This window comes from Lytechinus pictus, unplaced genomic scaffold (genome assembly GCF_037042905.1).
Source record: "Lytechinus pictus isolate F3 Inbred unplaced genomic scaffold, Lp3.0 scaffold_19, whole genome shotgun sequence".
NCBI lineage: Eukaryota > Metazoa > Echinodermata > Echinoidea > Temnopleuroida > Toxopneustidae > Lytechinus > Lytechinus pictus.
This window is the reverse complement of record NW_026974140.1, coordinates 17,021,159-17,034,893: the sequence shown is the minus strand read 5'-3', so window position 1 is coordinate 17,034,893 and position 13,735 is coordinate 17,021,159. Positions and strand designations below refer to the sequence as shown.

Below are 13,735 nucleotides of genomic sequence, written 5' to 3'. Positions count from 1 at the left end.
TAGTGGTTTAAAAGTAACCTTGAAACCTTTTTTTTTTCCTATTTCAAAAGTATTACTCACGTATTTCGATATACCATTCATATGAGAGAAATGTTGATAAATGTATAATGGTTCTACAATATTTGATTTTTAGTCTGAATAATAAAATGAAGTGAAACCTTTTAACCTTTAATGTGATGTGATTTAAGGTAAAAAATGATTGACAATGTTAGCTTAGGCGGTATCTAAAAGCTATATACAATTTAAGAAATGATAAAAAAAAATCTTCAGCTTTATCAAAAACCCCTTATCATTTAAATAATATTGATAAAGATTTTGAATCATTCTTATATATGCGGATTCATCGACAACATAATGAATTCATTCCTAAATAAACGATATCACATTTTCATGTGAATTTACTTGCAAAAATGTATTCAATACCGTAATGAAGGCAGTCAGGTCAAGCAGAATCACTAATAATATACAGTAAGATATGATTTTTACGCTCATTTTACTATAACAGGTGGATAAGATCACTACATTCATATCTAACACTGATTACAATCAAAGCGTGGGGAAAGTTGCAGCTGACGCCTGTGTGTGAAACGACTGGGGAGCTGAGGTTACTGCTAAGAGTAGACTGCGTGTTAGGGCATATTTTCACCATCATCATTATCATCACCATCCCCATCACAACCAGAACCCATCTAATCCCCCTATTTTCTTTTTAGCGAAAGGAATCGCGTTATTTCTTACCAGTGCTCATTGCCGTCCCTTCAGTCAGAGTCATTGTTATGGCAATATGACGGCAACGGTTCGCTTGCTCCAACACAAAGATGCAGACTTGTTTTTAGGTATACAATCGGTAGGATGATAAACGCAAAGTATCGGAGATGATCTGATGAAACGCACAAGTGGGATATGAAAATTGGTTGGAGCCACGGAATCTTTGAGAGTCTTGCAGCGGCCATTTTGTAATCGGACTCAGGAGGATTTCTGTTTCAATCTTGGTGTGAAGTTTAACAGGTGTTTTGGTTAAATATCGTTTCGCATCGTGTTAAATGGACCCTTGAAAGGATTCGCATTTTTGCCAAGTGACTTTTGAAGGAATCATCTTGGCACACATATTTTCTTCTTGTAATGATTATTTCATCAGCCATCTAGAAATGATAGCGTCTTTTGAAATAAAGCATCATCTAACCTATGTCGGATACTAAAGACATAACCAAAAAAAAGGAAATATCGTGCTCTGAATTCTTAATTTAAACGATCATTTTTATAGACATTGCGAGATATAAAGTGTTTTATGCTGCTTCGAAATTAATTCTGGGTCTTGGTTTTACATTATTCAACCAATAAGATTGCAACAGACAGACTTGCTTCTGCACAAGATAATAGAATATTAAAGAGCAAATGAATAATTGATCAGTTTCTTACAATCAGCTGGGTATCCTGATAATGTATTCTCCACCTTAGTTTAAATCTTACACTTGTAATTTAACCATCTCAGTCGCCATTATAAAGGATTCTTTCTCATCCTCATCTTCTATCGTAAGGATCTCTGAGGAAAGCACCAGGCAAAAGAGTGTTTTTACAGGAAAGTGATTTCACGGTGGATGTTGTGAATTAATTCACCATCTCTTCCTCTGCAGTTTAGAAGCAGGTGAATTGTATTCTATCTGTATTTATCTGGATGCATTCTTGGTTGCAGGTGGATGCATGCCATGGAGTGATGGAGATCTACGTGCAACCTGTTTTAATTCACCTGCCTAGCAACGCTCTCCATCATCGCCTTGTATCGATGTTCTAATCCGTTAAAATGAGAATAAAGACAAATCGGCTATTTTCTTTTGGTGACAGTTGATGAGAACTATCTTTAGACTTGCAATTGACACTTGCTGATACCTTGCTGTTAGAAATCAGAAAAGGGCAGCGTCGTCATTGCTATATGATGCATTTTTCTCGATATTATTCTTCAAGTGGATCAAGTTTGAAAGGACATCTTAAAAAAAGAACTATAAATGGATGTCTGTCTCTTTACAAATGAATTCCGTGCTTCCTTTTCAACGTACTTTTTCAATTGAATTTGGCAATTAAACTATTTCGAAAAATGTTCAAGGGTGTTTGCTGGACAAGGCTTGTCCATCAGTGAATCGAAATGTGGGTAAATTTTCTAACATTTCAGAGACACAGTACGCAATAGTCAATAGCTGTCAATCTGGTTCTCAAGCTTAAAGACATTATGCTTCTTCTATAGCTAAAATCACACTGATCGAAAATCTAATGTCTAAAAGTAAAAGGACTGCACGTCGATAAGACTGATGTAATCTTGCAATAACCCTGAATACGTAACATCTGCAAGACAAGTGATTAATAAAATATAGTCGCCATCATTTTGTATTCTTTGGACGGGAAGATGCTAGCGGGAGTGTATCACCAATAATATTCATCTGGATTGGAACTGAGCAAGAAAAATTATGGAGAAAGGAAACGATGATGATAAAGACCAGGCTGATGATGGGAATGTTCAAAATTTCTCAAGTCAGCAAGAGTTGGTCCCTAATGAACATGATAGAGGAGGAGGAGGAGGAGGAGAGAGTGATTATTCTGATATGGATGGTGGTCACGAAGAAGGTACAGCTGATGGAGAAGATGATGATGAGAGGAGTAGAAGAACAAGCGCCATGGGAAGGATTGTTGGAACATTACAGGTAATTTTTACATTCATTTTAATTCTTTAATTTCATTTAATATGTCCACAATAACAGTACAAAAAATGTAATAGTTTTTACATTATGACATCATTATGATAAAAGGATATTTCAGTAACTTCAATACAAATATTGAATTACAAATCATAAGCAAAACAAGTAACTAAATTGATAATTATTGGAGGAAACCTTAAAAAGCATTGCTTGTTAATTAATAGGCTCCCAACCTTACACCCTTTTTATCAGTGATCATTATATTGTACTCACACAAATGAAGATTACACACAAAACAAAGCAGTAAACCTGTTGGTGAAACCTTTCATGAAATGCATCGGATTGTCTTTATACAAAATACAGTTAATATTTCTTTATTATAAGTGAAAATTTAATAATCCGTTCTAGTGGAGAGAATATAAAATCATTGTTAATTGAATTGACATGAGAAATCGACAAATTATAGTTTACATAAATCGCAAGCCCTTGTTAATGATAAAAAAGTAACAACAAGGAATGTTAATGATATTCATCTAGTTTATTTCAAGTTTAAATTTATGTTCCACAATCTGATCAAAAAATACAATTACAATAGAAAAAAAAATCAGAAATACTTAAAAAATACAAAAGGGTACAGTATTATAACACATAGCTCTACAATGTATCTTGATGATGTGAAAAAAAAAGATAACCTTTCTATACGTAAATAATTCACAATTCAATTTCAATTCAATCATGTTACACAACCAGAAGGCTGAAATTAGCATGTTTGCAATAAGAATGTTCACAAGTGATACATGGGTAAAAGCAACAATTACAATTTAAACCGGTACATGTGAGGATTTGTGATGTACATAGATAATGAATAATCATTAAAGAGCAAGTGTACATAAAATTTCATTAAATATAATAAAATAGAATGAAGAAAAAACTATGGAAATGCAATATTAAAAAGTGATGAATATTAGACAATTAAAAATACAAATATTAATTGGATTGAAATGGAGACTAAAACAATGGCAAAAATTTGAGTTGATTTCAAGGCTATGAAAGTAAAAATTTATTCAGAATGTAGTAAATCAATGAAATATGGTATTGCACTTTTTCTAAAACGATCTGTTTTGCATTTTATCTGAGCAAAGTTTGGAACACTTCTTAATGAGATTGAGACATTTTTCCTTTTTGGTAGCCAGTTATTACAATGAGGGTTTTTGTAAATAACAGAATAAATTGACCCATCGGAAGAACAGTTGTGCTATATGACTCGGCTGAACATGGTGATCTTATTTCAAGATGTATTTTATTAAATGTTGTATTTGTTTTCCTATTGGTCAATGAAATAACATCAGATCAAATAATACAAATACAAATCATCGAATTTTGATACCACCGATGTTAGTTCGTATTTTCATATATAGATCATAATTAAAACCATTATTTTAAAGAAATGTGGTAATGTTTGAATTATGCCTTAAGAGATTATTTTATTTACATAAATGTCTCGTCCTGCACTAATTGATGTATATGTTTATTTTGTATTATTTATCTAGCCAGATGAAACACAGTTTCTGATATAGATAAGAAATGATTATACTTTTACTTTTTTCTAATACTTTTCTTCATGTATAAGCCTAATTATGCCTATAAAACTTATGCTTAACAAATACTTATACTTTATCGTACACCTAAGTATGCACACATCACACATGATATGCTTATACTTACACACTTACACAAAATTCGTCTTCTTATTTACAATTGAACTAAGTACTTAATCCTACTCAAGTAATTTTCCACCCATGCAATACTCCTTTCAGGGGAATATTGCACATGACAGTGTATTCACCATTACTTTTTTATTCTTAGGTTCAGTAATGTTTCGAGTATGTTTCTTTTCAATTTTTTTCATTATCTACACAATGTAAACCGAAGTCAAATTAATCTCAATATTTTTTTAACACAGATCCTCGAAAATTAAGTAAATCACTTTTTAGATTCACATGTGTTGTCTACATTTTTGAAATATCATATGTAGATTTATAGTTGTGATTTTGGGGTCACTATGTAAATGCATATGAAATTGAAATTACTAAATTTGCTAATAGACACTCTTTATACAATAAGCGTCATAATGAAACTATCAATCAATTAAAATATCAATATGCTAACAATCGAAATCTTATATATATATATACCAAGATCTCGATTGTTAGCCTATTGATATTTTAATTGATTGATAGTTTCATTATGACGCTTATTAATTAAACCCTTTTTACTATGTATACATATATAGTAAAAAGGGTTTAATCATTATCATGCTTGCCTAATATCCATTGTATATCCAACATAAGACCAGACTGGTTTGCAAACTTGCAACCAAATATGATAAATTCAATTGCAAATAAGTAATAAGCGAAAACAATAATCTAATCACTATCATTATTTAATTGCCTGTTCTTGAATCACTTTTTCCCCAGAACATATTTTATTGCAAGTGTTAATATCCTAAATAATGTAAGGAGATACAACATTTTGAGTTAGCAACGCAATGCATGGTTCTCATGTTTATAACCCGCGATCTAGAATTAAAAGGGTGATAAAAGTGATGACATTGCCATGAGCGACTTGGATTTAATCAAAGTTCTACCATCGATACTTGATCACCTGAAGACAGAGAGAGGGAATGAGAGAGATAGATGGGGAAACAAAATATTATTGTGAGATAGAGAAGGGGAGAAAGAGGGGAAGAGGGGGAATGGAATTTGAAGATATGAATAAAAGGAGGTAATCAAAAGAGAGAGAGGGTGAGATGTTAAAATAAGATATAAAGTAGTAGGGAGGGGGGATATGGTGAAAATTGGAAGAGAGATCCAGATACGACATGGGCAATATCTCGTGTCCGATATTGACCGCCATAATTCATGCTAAATATTTTTCTTTATTAGGGGGGGGGGGGCTTTTATACATGTTTCCTTTAATCATTGTGTCTTAAATTTAAATTCTGAAATAAAGTTTATTCAACTAAAAAGCGGAATAAGTAATTCATATGAACTGAAGACACTTTTAATGCGTTAATTTCCTCCTTTTAATTTTGATTCATATCGTGTTCCATTTGACTGTAAATATTACAATGCTTTAGGCTTCAGACTCGTGCAGTACTTGCTTTCATTTTATGAACTAAATTTGACATTAGAAAACTTGCCCTCTTAAACGTTAAGATCAATGTGTGATTCCTAAATTTCTGATTAAAAATAGAGATTGAAGTATTTTGCAGAAATTATTACAATTAGATTTAAAATGGTATAGACAAAAGCATCATTCTTTCGGATGCGCCATGTTGTTGTTTTTAAGTTATAGCACTGGTTATGTTAGTGTGTGGATAACACCCATATGAACTGAAGACACTTTAAACTCTTTATGCAAAGGTCAAGGATTTCCATCGATTTCTAGTGAGAACTTCCTTTAACCATGTAAAGAGGGACATTACGTTTTAGGAAAGTAGATATGAGAAACAGAGGGGGGGGGGTGGAGGGATGGGAGAGGGGGGTAGAGAAGGGAGGGGCAGAAGAAAGGGAGAGAGATAATGATAACTGCACCTAGAATAGAAAGAAGAAAGCAAAAGTGAATTTTATCAAGGTAGGTTTTGAGTGTAAGAGGAGTAAATGTAGAGGAGTATACAATTTACACAGAGAGGGAGAGGGAAGGGGAGAAAGAAAAAAAAAGTGTATGTGTTTTATGTGTGTGTGCATGGGTGTGAGTTTGCGTGAGAAAGAGGGGAGGGGGAACCTTCGACGGCGACTTTGATGTCGGTACCGAACATGAGCGGTGGAACGAATTTTCGTTTTGGGGGAAAAAGCCAATAAAGGGCACTTATATGCCCCAAAATGGCATTTTGGTGCAAACGGATATTTTCACCATGAGATTGTCATCTGTGTGAAGAAGTTGTGTATTTTATAGTAATTAAGTTTAAAAAAAAAATTTAAAGTGATTTCTGATTGATAAGAGATATATATATATATATATAAAGCTTTTCTTTTCGCGAGCGAGCGTAGCGAGCGAGAGGTTTGGAAGTTTTTCAAATCTGGAGTTGTTAAATTCGCTTTTTGGTTAATTATGGACCTAATTACTGTTAAAAGTGATTTTTTGCGAGATGTTGCGAGCGCGAATCACGAGCTCAAACTTTTGGAAATGTCATGTAATAAGACACGAAAGTAAACATTCCGAGCAGTTTTTGTAATCATGAAAAAAAAATGATATGTCTCTAACAAAAATATTAACGCGAGCGCTAAGTGCGAGCCTGAAATTTTCAATATACTGATCAGAAAAGGAACCTTTGAAATACTGCATTTAGTGATACGGGAAAATACTTGAAAAGGATACGGGCTACACATCTCACCAACATTTGTGATATTCTAATCAGAAAAATGGACATTCTAGGCATTTTATTTATCAAGGAACAGAATGACTACCTTAATAAACAATAATTGGTGCGAGCGCCAAACACGAACCAAAAATGTGTAATATTCTAGCCTGAAAACTGGACATTCTCAGCATTTTTGTATGAACAGGATGAGTATCTTACTAAACAATTATTGATGCGAGTGCGAAGCGCGAGGAAGAAAATTGTAGTTTTCTAACCTGAAAAGTGGATATTCTAAGCACTGTTTGTAAACAGGAACAGAATGAGTACCTTAATAAACAATAATTTATGCGAGCGCAAAACACGGGCCAAACTTGATGATATTCCAACCTGAAAACTGGACATTCTATACATTTTTGTAACCATGAACAGGACGAACACCTTATACTAAACAATAATTAATGCAAGCTCGAAGCGCGAGCCATTTTTTTAATTTACTAACCTAAAATGCATTGTTTTACTTAAAAAAGGGCACTTTTCATAAAAAAAAGGCATCTACTATTTTGAAGGGAAAAACAGTTTTCATTTTGGAATTTTTTTGGGTGGGGGGGGGGGCACTTGCCCCCTGTCCCCCCCCCCCGGTTCCGCCGCCCCTGGTACCGGGGAAGATGAAGATGATGATGATGGTGGTGGTGGTGGTGGTATATAGTGACGATGGTGGTGATAGTGGTGATAAAATATTAGCATGGCGCCACGTGTTATAAAAACATCAAAATGCACAACGAGCATCTTAAGATAGCACAAACAGAAAACTAAGCGGAGATAACCGATTCTATTTTTATTCCATTTTCAGTTTTTTTTTTCGGGTCGGGAGTCCGAAAAGAACCCACTATCTAAAAGCTTGATCACTTAGAATAAACGTGGAAGTGGTTTTTCGCGCTAAGTTGAACTTACTCTTCACAAACATGTATTCGATTTTATAGACATGATAGATGCAACAAAATAACCTTATGCCTATTAACACACATTTATTTGGGGGGAAATTGCAACTACGATAAGAAGATACATAAATTATGTTGGTAATCAATCCTTGAAAGTAAATTGAAGAGATGCATGGTTTATAGCTTCAGAGTGAAGAAATTAGAAAAGAAAACGGAGAAAGGGGAGAGAAGAGAGAGAGAGAGAGAGAGGGGGGAACAAGAACAAAATAAAAAGTGGCGAACAAACATGCTTGCGTAAAGACATCAATACTGATTTATAATAACGCAAGCCGTTGTTACCTCAGGATATTTCATCTATCAATATACAATGACAGCGGCTATCCATCCATATGATGTCGAGACAAAATATCCTTGAATTTAATTGAATTTAGGATTAAAATCTGACCCATAAAATATGCATCAATAAAATGGGATGTTACATAAAAAATCATGTTATATGATCGATAAAAAGCAAAGCTTGTCTGAACATCTGATATGGATGAAATGATAAATTTTAGCAGGTTTTTTGTCAGCATATAACAAATGCAATATTAAATGCCAATCCAGTTATGTATCATCACAATCTGTTTTCCTAAATAGTAATTGACATTAAGCATTATATGATATTGTTATCGTTTACGTATTATCATCGATCAATCGTTTTATTCTTGGCTTGAGTGAACCAATTAACTACCTCATTTGAACATGTAATATCTTTAAAAGACGGGACATATTCAATATTAACAACACATCGTTTTTGTATCTTTTTTAATACTGCAAATGTGATTTTTTTTTTTAAAGAAATATATCATGTAATTTTTTTTTTATAATAGAAAATTTATTTCAAGCGAATGAAGTTGAAGATAATAGTTTATTGATAATACAGGTATGGCCCTTGATACTCATGCGTCGTGTTTGAGGACGGCTCAGACGCCGGCTCTGAAGCCGCCTTCACGCTATCACGCCTTACGCCGAAAGTGGACTGACGAGAACAGCACCCCCACCCCCATACACATAAGTCTGTTTCACGTCGTCTATTCACGTCACATGAGCCGCATTAATTTGTATGTTAACCCTCCAGTTTTCGTGAGCAATAACGATTTCTCGCTATTTCTAGTTCAGTGGTCAAACCGGCCTGAGTCCACTTGGGGGTGATACACGTACCTTGCAGGAGGGACGACGGCGTGAAGGCGCCTTCAAACCACATCCAAATGTGGATTCAGTCTGAGCGGGCGTCAGTCCGACAAACAAGACAATGGAGGTGATAGCCACTTCCGACCATTTTGGCGTAAGTGTATCACCACCCTGATATTAAAATGTTTTGACTCATATTGACTGTCGTTATATAATGACAAGTTGAACTTAGGTAATTTTGAAGGTAAAAATTACTTTTAAATCCCGATTAAATTTTTGCCAATTATAAAAGATAAACCAATTACAGATTTATTTATTTATTTACTTTTAATTATTTTTATTTATTCATTATTATTATTTTTTTTGGGGGGGGGTGGCAACAAACCAAATTCTTTCGGCATGTTTCATTGCGAAGCTACTTGATAGAAAATAAACACGTACAATATAGAAGCCATCAAACTGCTTGATTTCGATACATTGATGCCTCAATATTTCATACTTTTACACTAATTTCAAATATCCGGGCCTAGATATTCAACAATGGAAACATCATACTGTCATTTCTTTATGAAGGTTATTGTATTGGGACAATACTGCATAAAAAGTGGGAGTTTCAAAGAAAGTGTGAGTATCCAACACAATAAAGGGAAGTTTAAATGTGCAAATGTGATAAACGAAGTAATATAAATACATTAAACAATAGGAGGTATATATTAATCATTGATGAATGCGGCGGGTTTTGCGGCATCTTACAAAAACAAGACGATAAAGAATCAGTGTATCACAAGCTGGTGATTGTTAGCTGCACGAAGAACTCTTGGGTATAGGAGAAGGTTGGTGTCATCTAGTGCACAATACTCTAGCTATATAACGCTTTTTGAATAATGAGAGCTATACCGTAGCTATGGCGTCGATGGAGAGCGACTTACCCTAGGGGGATAAGGATTGTATAGAATATTTGCATAAACCGCTATTACAACCATTTCAGGAATAGCATACGATTAGACCTTAATCTTGCATTGGCGGTTCGAGAGAACATGAATCGTGTTATACTTCACAATGGCATGGTCAGGGGTTACTTCAGTGGATAGGGATTTTTTTTTTTTTTTTTACATTTGTTAATATGGTATACACGCTATACATAAATATTCCCTATTTCTATAATGGCGCATATAAAATCACGACATGATGAATGATATCTTAATGTCACGGAAATGCAAAAAGAGAGAAGAAATAATGTATTGATTGAAGAAGAAAAAACAGACACTTCATGTGTTCATGCATAATTTAAAAAACATAGGCCTGTTTAGCATTGGACATGATGCGTAATTGCAGATGCTATAAGGAGAATAAGATGGAAAAGCAGGAGAATAGGAAGGAGGGAACGAGAGAGAGAGAGGGGGATAGATAGATAGAGAAAGAGAAAGAGGAAAAGCGAAAAGAGAAGGGGTAGCAGTTACCCCCATGCACCCTTTATCTGCTATCGAGTTTCGACTCAATTTGCCATTGCATTTTAATCATGCCATTAGGATAATAGGTCACTAGCCATGATAGCTCTTGGACAGTGCTAGCTGCAGAGGGGTTAATCGAGCTAGGTTATATGAATCATGAAATAGAAAAAAATTGTTATCTCATTGTATATAACTTACATTATCTGTAGAATTAACATGAACAAACAACACGAAAATCAATACTCACAAAATTCAGTATTGTAACAACTTCTTAATGACTATCTAAATATCTATCTGAAAAAAAATGGTTCTAAATTGCGCCGCGAAATCGAAAAATGTCGGGAACATATCTAAATTTGCATAAAAGGTTACCTCAATATCATTAACACAAAATTAATATTGTTGAGAGCACTCTGAGTGAAGAACAATGCCTTTATTGTGTGACATCGTGTCCATAACGTCAATTATAGAGGTAAACATAATACCTTTTATACCTATATATTCGTGTGAATAAGAATTCATGAAAAATGCAACTGTAGTTTCTAAAAACATCAGAGAATTGTTAGTATTGTCATTCTTTCATCTACCTCTACCAGGTGTGTGCATAATGAGTGATATTCCTAATTAACAGTAATGGGCAAATTAGAATACACAACTTGCACTGTCTCTTTCCTTGCACATCATTGGGTGTATACACCGCTCAGGGGAACTCACAATGGCGTCGCTTTCACAATAAGGATCTCCGTATATTACAGGACTTGAGCTGTGAATATCCAATGAGACTGTCAACAGGTCATGGGATATGATAATGGTCCTTACCGAAATTATTTTAGACATTTTGATTGATTGAGCAATTATTTTGACAAGTGAAGACAATTACCATTCGTAAATTTCTTGTCAATGTGTTTTCTATATGATTTTAAAGCAAAGCAAAGACGACTTTCTCATTTATCATGTTTGGAGAGCGACCCTTGGGGGAAATAATAAACGAACCCAGATGAGAAAATTAGTTGCCATTTTCTCAGAAAACCATGCACGCTGACTTCGAATCTGAACAATTCGGAATAAAATCAGCAATTACTGTATATAGGTACAGGTATTTCAGAGGTAGAGTGCGGTTTCGGTGTAATACAAAAAATCAAGTTTACTGAATGCATTTAATCAACAAAACTAATTCCTTTTTATTGATTAACGTAGCAAGGGTCATAGTGCATTTCGATTGGATTGGTATAAATAGTATTTTGTTTTCATTATTTATTCGTAAAAATTAAATTATATTAATCGAATAAAAATCAATATGACACCAACTACTTTCATGTAATTCCGATTAGTTAGCTATTGGGATCAATTATGAAAATTTAAACACATATCAATCATTTTATATTGAGCTTTGATGATTAGAGGAAAACCATCACTTATTGAGTAATGCATAAAACATGAGAAATATTTTTATATCAATCTCATTCACTCAATAAAATACATTTTATATTTTCACAAAAAACAGAAAAACTAACACCACTATTCATGATCTTCTATTCGTAAACAAAGTGGCAAAGTGTTTAAAAAAAAGTCATATACGTCCCAAAGTTCCACAAAGAAACAGAAACGACCCTAACGAAAATAAAACCAATGGAAACCTTCAATTTTTCAATATATTCACCACTTTCACAAGATATTACTGTTATATCATCAGTTTTGATTATAAATTACGTTATGATCTATAAATGCCGCTTAAATTGCAAACTGTGAGTCATGAATGTCTATCACTCAAATACAATATATACTGTAACCCATATGGGTATAACATGAACAGATGGACGTATCTTCCCCATCAATCTATTAGAATCTCCGCGTTTGTGGTTTCCATGGTAACAAATTTCCCTTTTCTCTCTTTGTGAAGGTAATTAAAGGTTGGGTGACCCGAGGCGGAGGCGAGGAGCCTACGAGGAGGGCTGATTCCTTTCTTGAGAGGTTTGCTTTAGGTGGTCCTCAGATGGAAGAAGGTCATCACATCTCAGGAGGAGATGCTTCAGGTGCTGGGTAGGTAACCAATCATCTTAAATCATTAGGAACTACCTGTTCATGTATAATTAAATGTTTTGATCTCAACACACTACAAAATTTACCTTACATTTTTCGGCTATCCACTGCACAATTTGAGCAATATGAACCGGTGTTTCATAAAGTTGTTCGAAAGTTACAGCGAGTGTTGGGCCTTTCCTGTGGGAAACGATATACATCAGACAAGTGGCGTACAAATGGGATGTGGGGCTTGGGGTGCTTGCCCCCCTCCAATTTTTCACGACCAAGACAAAAAAAAAAAAAAAAAAAAAAAAAGGAAAGAAAAGGAAGGAAGGAGAGAAAGGTGAAATGCAATATTGCTTTCTGAATAATGACAAAATTTGAATTTTGAAAAAAATATCAAAATTTTTGCTTGCTCTCTTGCAACTTTACATAACTTGTGCCCAATACGCCATATCTGGTCCCCTCAAAAAGTTTGGCCCATTATGTCATTTTTATTGTTGAATCAGTTGCCGGGATCAATATTGATTAGAAAGGGTCACTATTAAAAAAGGTTCTCGTACCTTACGGACAACTTTATGAAACACTCACCCGACAAACTGTCATGATAATGAAAAACTTTATTTTCTTTTACACACGGTCCAGAGAATATTTTCGTTCTTTAAGTCTTTTTAGACCTTGTTATGAGTGTTGAATCTGACAAGTAACCATGATTTAAAAAAAAATCTTATAACTAAATAAGATCTATCAGGTGAATAAAAAAAGTTTGCACACTTGCACTTGAAATTATTTTTACGTTTGGGTTCTGCGATACAAAGTTTACAAAAATATTCAAAAAATCGCATTTCTTGCCTATATCGTGTGGTTCAAAAAAAAATTTGACACCTCACAAATCCCCAATTTACGAAAAAAATAAGCCATGAACACATAATAATTATATATGGCTGGAAAGAGTATCTTCTCCCAAATAATGTGATACCATATTTTAGGTGTTACCGCTTGGATGATCAGGAGGTATTCTTTGCAGTGATGTAAATTTTGATTTGGCATGAATGCAATGAATGAATCCAGATGCCAATGATGTCATAATCCTACATGAGT

At 34.1% G+C, this 13,735-nt stretch overlaps 1 protein-coding gene across 1 annotated transcript; it reads left to right on the top strand.

Annotated features, from left to right (window-relative positions):
• The first annotated feature begins 636 nt into the window (after positions 1-636).
• On the top strand, positions 637-12,925 carry LOC129259920 (uncharacterized). Its single transcript, XM_054898044.2, has 2 exons — positions 637-2,693; positions 12,513-12,925. The coding sequence occupies exons 1-2, from the start codon at positions 2,460-2,462 to the stop codon at positions 12,654-12,656; spliced, it is 378 nt and encodes a 125-aa protein (XP_054754019.2). The 5' UTR covers positions 637-2,459; the 3' UTR covers positions 12,657-12,925.
• The last annotated feature ends 810 nt before the right edge of the window (positions 12,926-13,735 follow it).